General features: G+C 33.9%; 1 protein-coding gene and 1 long non-coding RNA gene across 29 annotated transcripts in view; one reads left to right on the top strand and one right to left on the bottom strand.

Annotated features, from left to right (window-relative positions):
• Window positions 1-2,534, top strand: part of LOC143237487 (uncharacterized) — a 41,627-nt gene extending 39,093 nt beyond the window's left edge. Inside the window, exons 1-2 of one of the 2 annotated variants that reach the window (XR_013020099.1) lie at window positions 1,547-2,125; window positions 2,265-2,534. This is a non-coding gene — a long non-coding RNA (uncharacterized LOC143237487). Of the gene's footprint in view, window positions 1-1,546; window positions 2,126-2,264 lie in introns of those variants that run through there. The other variant, XR_013020098.1, reaches the window with a different exon arrangement.
• The window catches only part of LOC143237485 (uncharacterized), a 283,125-nt gene that overhangs the window by 187,941 nt on the left and 81,840 nt on the right, over window positions 1-13,344 (bottom strand). For 8 of the 27 annotated variants that reach the window (XM_076476805.1, XM_076476796.1, XM_076476794.1 and 5 more), the window contains exon 1: window positions 4,154-5,172. The exons of 16 other annotated variants lie outside the window; for them this stretch is intronic. Coding sequence is in view for 2 of the 11 variants with exons in the window: in XM_076476789.1 (XP_076332904.1) it covers window positions 4,154-4,178 (25 nt within the window). In the remaining 9 variants the exon portion in view is untranslated. Of the gene's footprint in view, window positions 1-4,153; window positions 5,174-8,252; window positions 8,346-13,344 lie in introns of those variants that run through there. 3 more of the 27 variants (XM_076476806.1, XM_076476797.1, XM_076476789.1) reach the window with 3 other exon arrangements.

Below are 13,344 nucleotides of genomic sequence, written 5' to 3'. Positions count from 1 at the left end.
TTGTCTTACACTGTTAATTTAGATAGCCCTCGTGTAGCTTTGCGAGAAATTCAAAACAAACAAAACATAAATCTATTTATGTAAACGATAAACATCGTTTCTCAAGTGACGGCATTACTATTCTAGATTTACAAATGTTTAATTTCCTCGACATACAATCCTCATGTTTAGAAAACGAAACCAACAACTTTAGTTGCTAAATTTGTCTCAGGGATAAAGCATGATAAATTATTAAATTTCTTACTAACCTTTATATAAATTAGTAAACTCGGTTTGTTTTGAATTTTGTTAACTAGCTGCCATCCCTCTAGACTTACTCTGCTAAATTAGGGACAACTGGAGAGTTCGTGCAGCTTTGCGCGAACTTAACAAAACAGACAGTAACGTGTAATCGTAAAATATCGTTAATAATCCTGAAAGTTATTTTATTAGAACGAAACCAAACCGAATTTTCTTAAGAGATAGTACATAAAGTTTCTTATCTATGCATCTGTAGATTAAAATGCACACTTTAAGTGAAGTATATTGCGGTAACACGAAAAACTCTCGAACCATTTTAATGAACGTGCTGCCATCTACATGAAAATATATAAATATTAATTTTAAACTTTAATGGTTGGTCAGATTACAAACTAAATTACATTCCTGTCAAATGTAGACATCGTTTTATATATCTAGGAAGAAACATTAATAATTTCGAACCCTGTTACAACATGATTTCTAAATGTTTCCTCACTGCTTGCGTTAGCAATACTGTTTAATTAAACAGAAATAGGAAGTTTAACTGTATTAAGCAATTCAAATACATACTATCTGTGAGTTTTCAAAAGGTGTCTCATAGGACGATATAAAAAGTTGCCAAACAAAACTTTGAGAACTAAAATTCACATAGAAATTAAGATTTACGACTGTTTTCATAATTTTTTATATGTATCATAAAACATTTATATTAAGAAAATCTCACTATCAGATACGCTTTATTTGTACAAAGCTAAACAACGGACTATCTATGCTATGCCCACAACGGGTATCAAAACCCGATTTTATATGTTCGTAGACATGCCGCTGTGCCACTTGGAAGGGTCTTCAAACCTGCAACAACTTCACAACAATTATTGAACGTGGAACTTCAATGTTCAACATTATGATTTATTTTTTAGGTGTAATGAGTCAAGTTTTCCATTTGTCAGAAACAAAACTAAAATGAATAAAATTCCATCTTAATTTAGCCAGGAAATTTCGTCTTTAGGGTTATAGCAGATGTGATTTTGACATCAACGTGTTGTATGTTCGTTTTCTACGAGTACAAAACCACACAATGGAATTTTAGCGTTGTAAATCTATAAGCTTACAGCTGACCCACTGGAAGATAAATACAAAAAATAACCAATTGTCTCTGATTCAATTAACTTCAGTTAATCGTTTTGTTTCGCTACAGTTTTGTTATTCTAGTTTTACAGTGATGATAACCGCCTCTTTTGCCTGTATTTTTTTCTCTTTTAACCAAAAGATATTTGTTCATACTTGACTAGTTATTTGGAATTATGTTTCTGAGCTCAATGCACACGTTTTATTGTTTCTTTTATTGCAACAGTACTTTACAATAATAATTCTTATGAACAGAATAGTATTCGTTTAAATTAATTAAACCGCACTTTGTGTTTTGTACTTACGTTTCATAATAAAGTATTGAATCGACTCCATGTATCTGTATATTAAACAACGTACCTTTTTCAAGGGATTTACTTTTATTATATTCAGTCTAATTTCCAAGTTTTAAAAACATTTATAAATATATAATCAACTTTTATACTAATTGTTTTATTCTAAGAGTAAGAAGCCAAATAAATAAATATATATACATATTGATACTTTAAAACTTTGTTCATTTGTAGTAAAACACAAAGGGTTGTGCTCCGTTGGTACAGCGGCAAGTCTTTGGATTTACGCTAAATTAAGAGGTTCGATTCCCCTCGGTGGACTCAACAGATAGCCTAATGTGGCTTTGCTTTAAAAAACAACAACACGCACACACAAAGGCTATCTGGTCTCTAGCGTTGTAAGTCCACAGACATGCCGCTGTTGCCAATGGGGGAGGGATCTTAAAACTAGACATACTAATCAAGTAAGCCTCATCACCAAATTCAAACCAGACTGTACATGTATGTATATAAATAAGTACAGGGTAGCCTAAAAAAACGTGCACCTCCTTTACGTCATTTAACTTCTATATATCAATTCTAAACATATTATTTTTATTTCAGATGATATTGAACGATCTATAAAAATGAAATCAAAACCACTAGCGAATTAAATCGGGAGGCCTAAGTGTTTTCCGTCAAATCAGAGTTGAAGATTGTGTAACAACATGTCAAGAACTCAGTCCTAGACGTCATGACTGTTTAAATACTGGTGGAACCAGCAGAACCTGCAAATCTCAAATGATGCAACAGTGTATGTTGCTTTATGAAATATTAATAAACATGTTTTGCTGGTTTGTAAATTCATTTATTATGGCCATATAAAGATTCGGAATAATGGTTCCCTTTCTTGTTGACTGTATATGTGCTTGTATGTATACGGAAACAAAAATGATTAATTATTATTCATTTTTATGATTACGAACACTCACTTCAGTTTTCAGCACAGTAAAGTTTCTAACTACCATATCAAATAGCCTACTCGCTGCTAAGTTAATTCAACGACTAATGAAATAAAGGTATTCATAACACACGTGTACAAGTGTAAATACTTCGTACATTCTAAATATTTATTAATACTTTTCCGTTTAAACTCCTATCAACTTCAAAGCACAATATACAGAAGTTCGTACAGTGGTGATCAGAGAAAAATTGGGAAACTACAGCTATTTCATTCATGTACGTACACGTAATGTAAACGACCGGTCATTCGCGATCAATATTCAATATGAGACGACCGTGGGCTTGCCTCTGATCGGTCTCTCGCATGAAGGACATAAAATGAATGTTTCAGTAGGTTCCGATTGCTACACGAGCCCCTTATTGTACATACCCTCTGCCAGCTTTCAAATAGCCTCGTATAATGTTTACTCAATCTGCGCGAGAGATGTTTGGTGAAAGCTACGCATTTTAAAATATCTTCAAACTTATGCTAAAATACGAAATAACTTGACTAAACAAACCAACAGCCCTAGGAAAATGTGTTAAATTTTTTTTTTTTTAATCTTATTTTTTGTATTGTTATGTTTATTTATTTATTAATGTTAATAATGACATTAACCAGAAGATCCAATTATTTTGCTGATTTTGTCTCTGTTCTTGCTCAAATAATCAAGAGATGAGATGTTTGTTTGTTTGCAGTTAAGCACAAAGTTACATAATGAGCTAACTGTACTCTGCCCACCACGGGTATTGCAACCCGGTGGCTGGAGTTTTAAGTCCGCAAAAATTCCCCTGTATCACTACGGTTGTTGTTTTAAATTAAGCACAAAGCTACACAAGGGGCAATCTGTGCTCTGCCTACCACGGGTATCAAAACCCGGTTTTTAGCGTTGTAAGTTCGCAGACATACCGCTGAGCCACTGGGGGGGCGTATCATTACGGAGCGAGCCGAAATAAACAGAATAGTAATGTTTGTTTATTTTTTAATTTCAGCCAACTCTTGGGCTACTCTTTTACCAATAAATAGTAGGATTAACCGTCACATTATAACGTCCCCACGGCTGAAAAGGCAAGCATGTTTGGTGTGACAGGTATGTGAACCCACGACCCACAGATTACGAGTCAAGCGCCTTAACCACGTGGCCATGCCGGGCCTAAACAGAAAAGACTGATAACTCTAGTTATGTAAGAGTATACTACATACAGAAAGTAAAAAGGCCTTCTCCATGATTAAGAAAATACCCTGAATTAAGGAGTTAATTTACAGATTATTACTTTGTCATGTTCTTTATCGATATAAATATATAATTTATTTTAACTCAAAAACAAGCCGAAACAATAACAAATTATATAATTAGTCAGAGGTTTGGTTTTGCTGTTTTTAACGCAGCCCTTCCTTATGATTTTACTTATTTTACTATTTTACTTAATTAAATATAATTGTTTTTACTAATATACATATATCTTGAATAGACACAAAATTATAATCATACAGATCTGTAAAAACTTACCTTCTGTAACAAAACCCATGTGCATATAGAAATCCGTTGATTATCCTCCAGAATGTGCTACCTCAAAAACTTAAAAATCAAAGTTCCTAATTTCTTCCCTGTGTTAGCAGTATTCTTTAGGGTGAATCACGGAATTAGGTACAATTTACACTGAATACCACACGTATTTACACTTACCAAACACACACACACAAATCAATAATACGAGAACAACTCCAGTGGAGGGGCCCTTGCTTAGTTTAAGAAATTGTCCGGTGCTCAGTGGGTTTATTTCGGGCCCCCTTCGTGCCGTGTGAATAGTATTGATACTCGTGGTCGCCTCCCTCACTAAACTTACGTGTAGACCTAGTCAACATAAAGTACTACCTGCCTCGTCGGATAGCTTTCTGCACAGGCTGGTCAACTTAACTTGTCCAATTAATCAGTGGCCCCTGGGCATGTCGTAAGGTTAGACATCTCTCACACGCAAGGGCCCTGCTGTACAGAAGATAAGATAGAGAGAGAGAGAGGAAAAAGAAGGGGCCATAACACCCTCGTTTACTCTCTGCTGGGATTCCACGCAGGCGAAACTAGTGCAGTTTTATTTCTACACTTCTTTGTTCTTAAAGACTTATCAGGAGAAAATCAGCAGTTTTGGCCTTTAAAAATAGCATAAAAAGTGTGACGTTACCCAAAATCGATAAGCTCCTGTTATCAGTAATTCTCTATTGTCTCACTATTTCGATCACGTGATTAACAGCGCAAAGCGAGATTAATTTTTGCAGCGAGAAATTTTCGTTAACGGCGCTTGGAAAAGGGAGGTTTTCGTGACACCGAGTTGGGGTGTACTTCATTGTGATCATTCACAAAACAATTGTTTCACATACTTTCGGTAAAATAATGGGTTGCAGGTTATCAAGGCATAATTCCATGACATAATTGCAAAACAAAGGTTTTATATACCACGTGTCAACAAATCATGGATTTTTAAAAGTTAGAAAACAGTTTAAATGGAATAGAAAAAAAATATCAAATGAGCTAACGTTTCGCCACTGTTTACGTAGTATCATCAGTTACATTGCACATCTACACGCGAGAATTTTCTACACCCATTGGTGACGTCACAAACATAACCTTGGGATTATTATCAGTATAAACCTAGTCTTTAATTATTACACGCTTGTACACCTTTATTAAAACAGCTTTCTTTATTTTACGTTTGTTAATATTAGGTTTTCGACAAGTAATTTTAACAGTTATGTTTCCACAACAATGTTCGGTTTTATTTTAAATATTGGTAGACATGTCATGTATTACATATAGTCTGTTCATTTCGCGCGATAAACCAGCACTTTCTCGACTATAATTGGTTTAGTTACATATTTTAAGATTGTATTCCACTTTTTTTACCAGTAAAAATAATTAACTGTCTACAATTGCAAATTTATACAACCTTTCTATTTATTTCTACAGTCTTTTTTGTCGTAATTCATAAGCCACGTATGTACGGAAGTACCCAGTAAACCAAATTATCTGAAAATATTTTCTTTTTTCTGTCAACCTATCAGTTCTTCACCAACACATTTTTCTAATAATGTATTACCTTTTCCAGCTCTTCTTTTGAACTGCAATTCATTTTTGAAATAACCAGTAAACTTTTTATAATTCCTATTTTTGAAGTTCCGTGATAAGCTAATGTCCAATTCAAGTAAAGATCAATATATTTTCCTTTCTAATTATTTTGTTTCATAATCATTATCAACCATACTAGGACATTAAAGAAACGTATTTCACCTTCATTCTCATGAATTAATCTAATGTTAGGATGTAATTAATTTAAGAATACTAAAAACCGTTCAACCATTTGTCTAGAAAAAAAAAAGTTAGGAAATGTATGGTCAACATATCTGACACAATAAAAAAACCAAAACAAACAAAATCCAAGATTAACCATTGTTTTAACTTTATAATTAAGCATGTTAATAAAGGTGTTAACTAGAACAAGTGGTAATGGACCAGCTGTACTTATTCCCTCAATCTGATCATTAAATTCCTCATCAAATTGATTTGTGGTTTGTGTTGTTGTTAAAATTAACATTGTTTGACGGAAGTTTTGTTCTCGTATTTTCATCTTATACAAAGCAAGAAAGGGCACAATCAATATATTGATTGGTTCGCACTTGTATAAATAATGAAACAATATCAAAACTAATTGAAAAACTACAAGGATTGAGTGTATCCAATAACTTAGTAAAATGTTCTCCCTAACACACTCTACCTGTAATGCATAAAGTCTCAATATTAGGCTAAAAATGTACCCAAGTTATAACTATACATATCTTTAGTAGATACAATATATATTGTTTATATTGAAAGTCACGAATTATTTATTGTAGGTATCTTTCAGTTTAAAAACCTAGACAAATATTTAAAACAAAAATCACTGAATTATTTTAAATAAAGAAAGAAGCGTATTTGTGATATTTTGAAAGACAAAGCTACAAATGTTCCAACAATCCCTGTTAAACTGACTATTTTAATAGTTTAACCAATTTTCAACCAACGTTTTATTAACACTTCTATGGCGATGTTAAAGAGAGCATTTTTCTGCCCAATTTTTATTATCCAAGAACCTTTCTGAGGCTTCCTAGGCAATTTGCATAAAAGGTTACGTAACTTATAAATAATGAAATCATATATACACATATATATCATTAAACATTGTCAATGTGTGTACGTATCCATGTTGGCACTTAAAATAGTTACAAATGCGGTAAAAAATTTAATGTTTGAGTAACTCTGCGTATACATCGATCGTATTTATGGCAAGTGTTCGAATTTTTCTTTATCACATTTTCCACATCTACTGTTACAGAAAGCTAAGAATATGATTTGTAGACGTTGCTTAGTTTTGAATTTCACGCAAAGCTACACAAGGACTATCTGTGCTAGCCGTCCTACTTTAACTGACAGACAAGAGAAACGCAGCTAGTCATCACCATCCATCGCCAACGCTTGGAATACTCATTTTAGCAGTAAAAAGTAGGATTGACCGTAAATAATAACGCCCTACGGCTGAAAGGGCGAGAATGTTTTGTGGGAGGAGAATTCAAACCAGCGATCCTCAGATTGCGAGTCAAGCGTTTTAACCACCTGGCCATGCCGGGTCTTTTGTAGACGGAGAAGCACATATCATATGGTGGAACTTATTATTCTGCAAACATTTTTGAATATCACAGATTAAAAAAACATATCAAAAGCATTTATTTATATGTTTCACATGTGTACATTTCCCTGGATATTATATTTTACTGCAGGAATTTCGACGTAACGTAACATTTTTTCAATAAAAACAATCATCCAAAAACATTTTCTCGCCTTTCCTTGTGCGTGTGTGAAACTTATATTTATACAGGAATCACTAAAAAACTGCGCTCCTGGTGGTAAATACAAATAACTTAGTACACAAACACGTCCTTGTATATGGGGTTATATCCGTGTGGACTAAACGACTGACCAATGGAATGGTCTTTGACTAGTGGATTCCTTACAATAACAAGTTTAATTTAGCCTTTGTGTGATTATGAGAAAAAGATTAGCACTGTGAAAAAACTTGTCTTGGATCTTAATATAGTGTGACAGACTTATCTAGTCGACCTCACAACCGATTGTTAGTTTAAAAGTTGTTAATATAGTTTACTTACTTCAAAAACGATTAAAATTACCAAAAACTTTGACCTATTGATTCTATATTAACAGGTCCGGTATGGTCAGGTGGTTAAAACACTCGACTCATACTCCGAGAGTTGCGGGTTCGAATCCCTGTCACACCCAACATCCTGTGGCCATCAATCACACTATTCGTTGGTGATGTCTAGCTGCCTTTCCTCTAATCTTACACTGCTAAAATAGAGACGACTAGCGCAGATAGCCCTAGTGTAGCTTTTCACGAAATTCAACACAAGTCAAACCAATCCATATTAATAACATGGAAATTATATGCAAATATATTACATTCAACTTGTACATTATATATTTTTTTCAATATACAACATAGGTATGGTTCAAATGCGAAAACCCGGTGTATAAACAGTTTAAGAACTAAATAAAACACACTCACTTTCCAACGTAGTATCCACTGCAAAACGTCAAATAATGCAATTAGTCTGTTAGCGATGTTTCTGTCAGTTATGTCATTACAGCTACAGTCAGTTTCAAAATATACACAGTGTAAATATATTATGCTCTCTTATCCACATATTGCGATGCTGGCGCTATCTATCGGAATATTGGAAATCTATCTGTGTTTTATATTCAGCTTCAAAACGGTATTTTAATTCTTCATATATTTTCTCAGTGTGAAAGAATATCAAACAAAAATTACTTCAGGTCAAAACTACAACAATAACATAACATCACGAATGCTATTTGTCTCCTCAACGAAACGCCTATAGTGAAATCAAACTTCACATCGCTGTAGTAAGATAATAAAGAGTCGATGTCGCTGTAACTTGCATCATTTTCGCTGTATCATTTTGACTAAATTATTTTATGGGTCAGAATCTTGAAACGCAATACCGCTACTGATGTGTTTGTTTTAAACAGGTTGGTATAAGTTTGACAATATCCCACTATATCTCTCTGAAAAGTTACATTTATATAACTGTAGGCGTTACCTACTTATTTAAAAGAAAAAAAAACAACAACAACAAAACAAAACATTACAGTTGAATTTTTTCCCCATATAGGGAAGGATTGTTTGTTTGCTAGCAATCTGTGTATTGTGTTTAAAAGCTGGTACTGAATTATTATATTTCCTATTAAAATAATACTATTAAAACTTATCAATCTTACTTTGGAAGTATGTTTAATGGAACAACAAATTGGAAGGTAAACTTAGTAATCCGAAATGTAATACGGAGGGGTAATCCTACATGTACAAAGCCGTCGAGTAGCTTTGTGCGAATTTCAAAAACAAACAAACAATCATTCATCACAAGCATTTGAGTCTATACGTTACAACATAGTGTTTCCACACCTAGATGCATTTAAAAAATATTTGGATAATGAGAGCTGATACGTCTCTAGAGTAGTTTTCAACCGGTTATGGTATGGTATTCGTTATTCAATACAGGAAATTATATTTCATATTACAAGTAGTCTTTCTACAAAGTGCTAATTCTAACTGGAAGCGAATAGAGCTCCGTACATCATTCTGACATGAACGACTTTTGAAAAGCGCATGTTAAAAAGAAAACTGTACCAAATAAATAACACTATTTTGATATGAAAGATTTTTGAAAAGCGCATGTTTAAAAGAAAACTATACCGAATAAACAATCTCTTCAAAGCAAATATAATTTAAGAATGATAACATCTATTGTTAATCTAGATGTTGAAGGTGAAATAAAACTGGAAATTCCTTCAAGAAACACTATACTTATGCAGTAACAAATAACTAAGTGATAAACTTGTATAATTAACAACAGTGTTTTCTTTTCTATGGGTTATATTTTTCGAGTCACAGCATTTTTAAATTTTCAGAGTATAATATCATGCATAGAAACTAAACAAATAAATTGTACAGAATAATAATACCTAATATTAACTTAAACCCTGCTCCAAAAATATTTGCATGTGAGGATAAGAAAAATATTGTAGAAACTGGATATCAATTACTGTTTCATGTTTTGTACCAATGATTTAATAATAAACTACTTAATAAAAGCAAGAGTACACGTACAATTTGCTAACCATGAGTCTAACAAAAATTCACCAGAACCATAGTAAAGCTTCTTTATTCAAGAACCACATCCACATCATAAAAACGCTGGGTGGGGGACTACAGTCCCACGTTTAGGTGGACGTCCCGCGGCAGCAAACGGCTTGTAAGGGGTGGGACGCTCTTCAAGTTGCACTGATACAAAATGATGATGGTAGGTTTTAAAATGGTTGATCTGACCTTTAGATGACCTTCGCCTACCTTCTACTCCATATTTCCCCTATCTACTTAAACTGGAATGATTGTGTATTCCATTCACCTATATGCTTCTGTTTGTTTCTGCTTGATATATATATATATAAATTCAAAAAGCTAAATTATAGCCTACGAAAACAAAACAGAATAAATTAACCATAAGCCACCTAACAACTTCGGAGGAGTTTACATCTTACATCATTGTTGAAATATAAATGAGCTTTCACAGATATAATGGTATGAAATACCATACACGGAGCTTCATTTGCAATACAGATTGAAAAGCTTTTAACAAGATACCATCCTATTCTTTCACGTATTTTTTAGTTCTAAATCCTTATCAATACACGGAACTGTACGTCTGGAACACACTGACAAAGCTTCATCTCCATAAAACATCATTCTGTTAACGTGATATGCTAACTAATTTTTACACCAATACCGAAGGCACAGATTAAAACTGTTGAGACCGTTAAACAGCCCTTTTACTAGGCATTTACCTTTACGGATAACAAGGGTTTTCATTGATACATTCCTATTAAAACACATAATTTTACTTTTTGAACAGAAAACAAGTTTCCCTCCATAAGACAATATTACGTTTCTATTTCTACATCCTTACTACTAACCATAATTTTACTTTTCGAATAAACTCGCAAGTTTTGCCATGACAAAACGGTACATTTGTTAACGTGTGTATACATGTATATTTATACACTTCTGTTAGTGCACATAACGATATTTTGTATTACCTACCAATTTAAATATATGTCTCATATAAGGATGTTTTCATTTCGTTATAACGTATTACTAGAAAAAAAAATGTAAAAAATAACTCATGTTTTCTGGCCCCTAAACGTTTAAAAGTAAGGATATTCTATTGGAATTAATGTATATACCGACCAAAAATTTTATGATTTCAAATTATACGCATGAAAGATGAACCATTAAAGACAACCAGCATGCCGTTGGTCTGGAGAAATACATCACAACGTATTGAATATTGGCATGGATTTTAATAGTTCTGTAGCTTTGCAAATTTGACAAAAGTTTATTTATAAAACAATATTTAAATTGAAAGACTGTTTTGGTTGTTGTAGTGCAGAACCACATTAGGCTATCAACTGTGTACACCGTGGGCAATCGAACTCCTGATTTTAGCGTCAAAAGTACGTAAACTTACCGCTGTCCCACCAGATTTTGGTTTTGTTTATTTGGAATTTCGCGCAAAGCTGCACGAGGAATATCTGCGCTAGCTGTCACTAACTTAGCAGTGAAAGACTAGAAAGAAGGCAGCTAGTCATCACCCCCCACCGCCAACTCTTGGGCTACTTTTTAACTAACGAGTAGCGGGACTTACCGAAACATTATAACGCCCCTACAGCTAAACATAAGAGCACGTTTGGTGGGAGAGGAATTCGAACCCGTGAGTCACACCGGGAAACAAAACTGATTTAAACTAATCTTCAAGTAAAAAACTTTCGGAACTGTCGTAGTATTTTAAATCACGGGTTATTTAGTTTCTTATTACGCACAAAGCTATTCAGTGAACTACCTGTGCTGCGTCCAACACGTGTAACGAAACTAGACTTTTTGAGTTTAAATCCTTCAAACTTCACGCCGAATCACTGAGAGAGAGGACTTAATTCACTAAGCAGAAACATGCATGGCCCGCGTAAAATAACTTACATTATATTAGAAAGAATTAGATAAGGTTTTATTAACCCTTTGTCTGAGTGTGCGTTACTTAACACAATCAAACGTTTTTGACTCTCAAAGTTTTAGATAAGCAAATTAAATTCATATTTTCATAATGGATGCTGAAAAATCAAAAACTTGTATATATAAGATACAAAACTGGATGAGAGTGGTTGAATTCGCAGTGGTTACAGATGTCCTATTTTAAATCTTTAAATTATTTAAGGTTTACGATTTGTTGATATCGTACACGGATATATGAGTTTCTATAAGTGAATATAAGCACATAATATACACTCATTTCACATTCAAAGCCATGGAAGGTTATTACGTAATTATTAACTTCTGTGTACAAGAAAACACAGTTATGGAATTTCTGAAACAGCTCACGCAGATAGCCCTCGTGTAGCTTTGCGCGAAATTCAAAAAAATACAACCAAACTGAAACAACTCAGCCAAGATCAAAACTTGTACGAAGAAACAAAAGGATTTTACGTTACATTACAACTACGCTATATATTAAAATTGTTAATTAAAATTATACACCTGTCTATATATTTTAGTGCACATGCAAAAAAAATAACAACTTTGTTGTATTTTTGTTTGTTGTCGTCAATATCCAGATAAGTCATTTAAACAACAACAAAAGGGGGTTTGCTTTTCAAAACATGCAGGTCTCAGCATGGCCAGGTGATTAAGACACTCAACTCGTTATCTGAGGGTACCAGGTTCGAATCCCCGTCACACCAAACATCATCGCCCTTTCAGGTGGGGGCGTTATAATGTGAGGGACGATACCACTATTCGTTGGTAAAAGAGTAGCTCAAGAGTTGGCGGTAGGTAGTGATGACTAGCTGCCTTCCCTCTACTCTCAAGTGACGGCATTACTATTCTAGATTTACAAATGTTTAATTTATTCGACACACAAACCTCATGTACTCAACAGAGTGGTACATGTTTACAAAACGACACCAACTTAAGCTGCTAAATTTGTCTCAGGAATAAAGTATAATATATTATTAGATTTCTTACGAACCTTTATTGAGAAATTAGTTAACTCTGGGTGGTTTTAAAGCACACAACGTATTTGATACATTCATCTGAGCAAATCTATTTCTCTGTTTCTTTTGAATTTTGCGCAAAGCTACACGAGCTATCTGCGCTACCCGCCCCTAATTTAGCAGTTTAAGACTAGAGGGAAGGAAGCTAGTCATCGCTACCCACCGCAAACTCTTGGGCTACTCTTTTACCAACAATTAGTAGGAATGACCGTCACATTATAACGCCTCCACAGCTGAAAGGGCGAGCATGTTTGGTGAGATGGAGATTCGAACCCGTGACCTTTATATTAGGAGTCGAGCGCCTTAATCACCTGGCCAAGCCGGGCCCAGATACAGCGAATCAAAATACTTGTACACAACACTTATTCGTAAGTAAATGCCATATGTATAAAAAGGTTGCTTTCTTAATAGCAATGTTTAAAGTGATCAACGAAAATGTATTTGGTAACATTCAACAACTTATTCTATCTTTATTA

Source organism: Tachypleus tridentatus, chromosome 13 (assembly GCF_004210375.1).
Source record: "Tachypleus tridentatus isolate NWPU-2018 chromosome 13, ASM421037v1, whole genome shotgun sequence".
NCBI lineage: Eukaryota > Metazoa > Arthropoda > Merostomata > Xiphosura > Limulidae > Tachypleus > Tachypleus tridentatus.
Note: the sequence above shows the minus strand (reverse complement) of the source record. Positions and strands in the feature narration are given on the sequence as shown.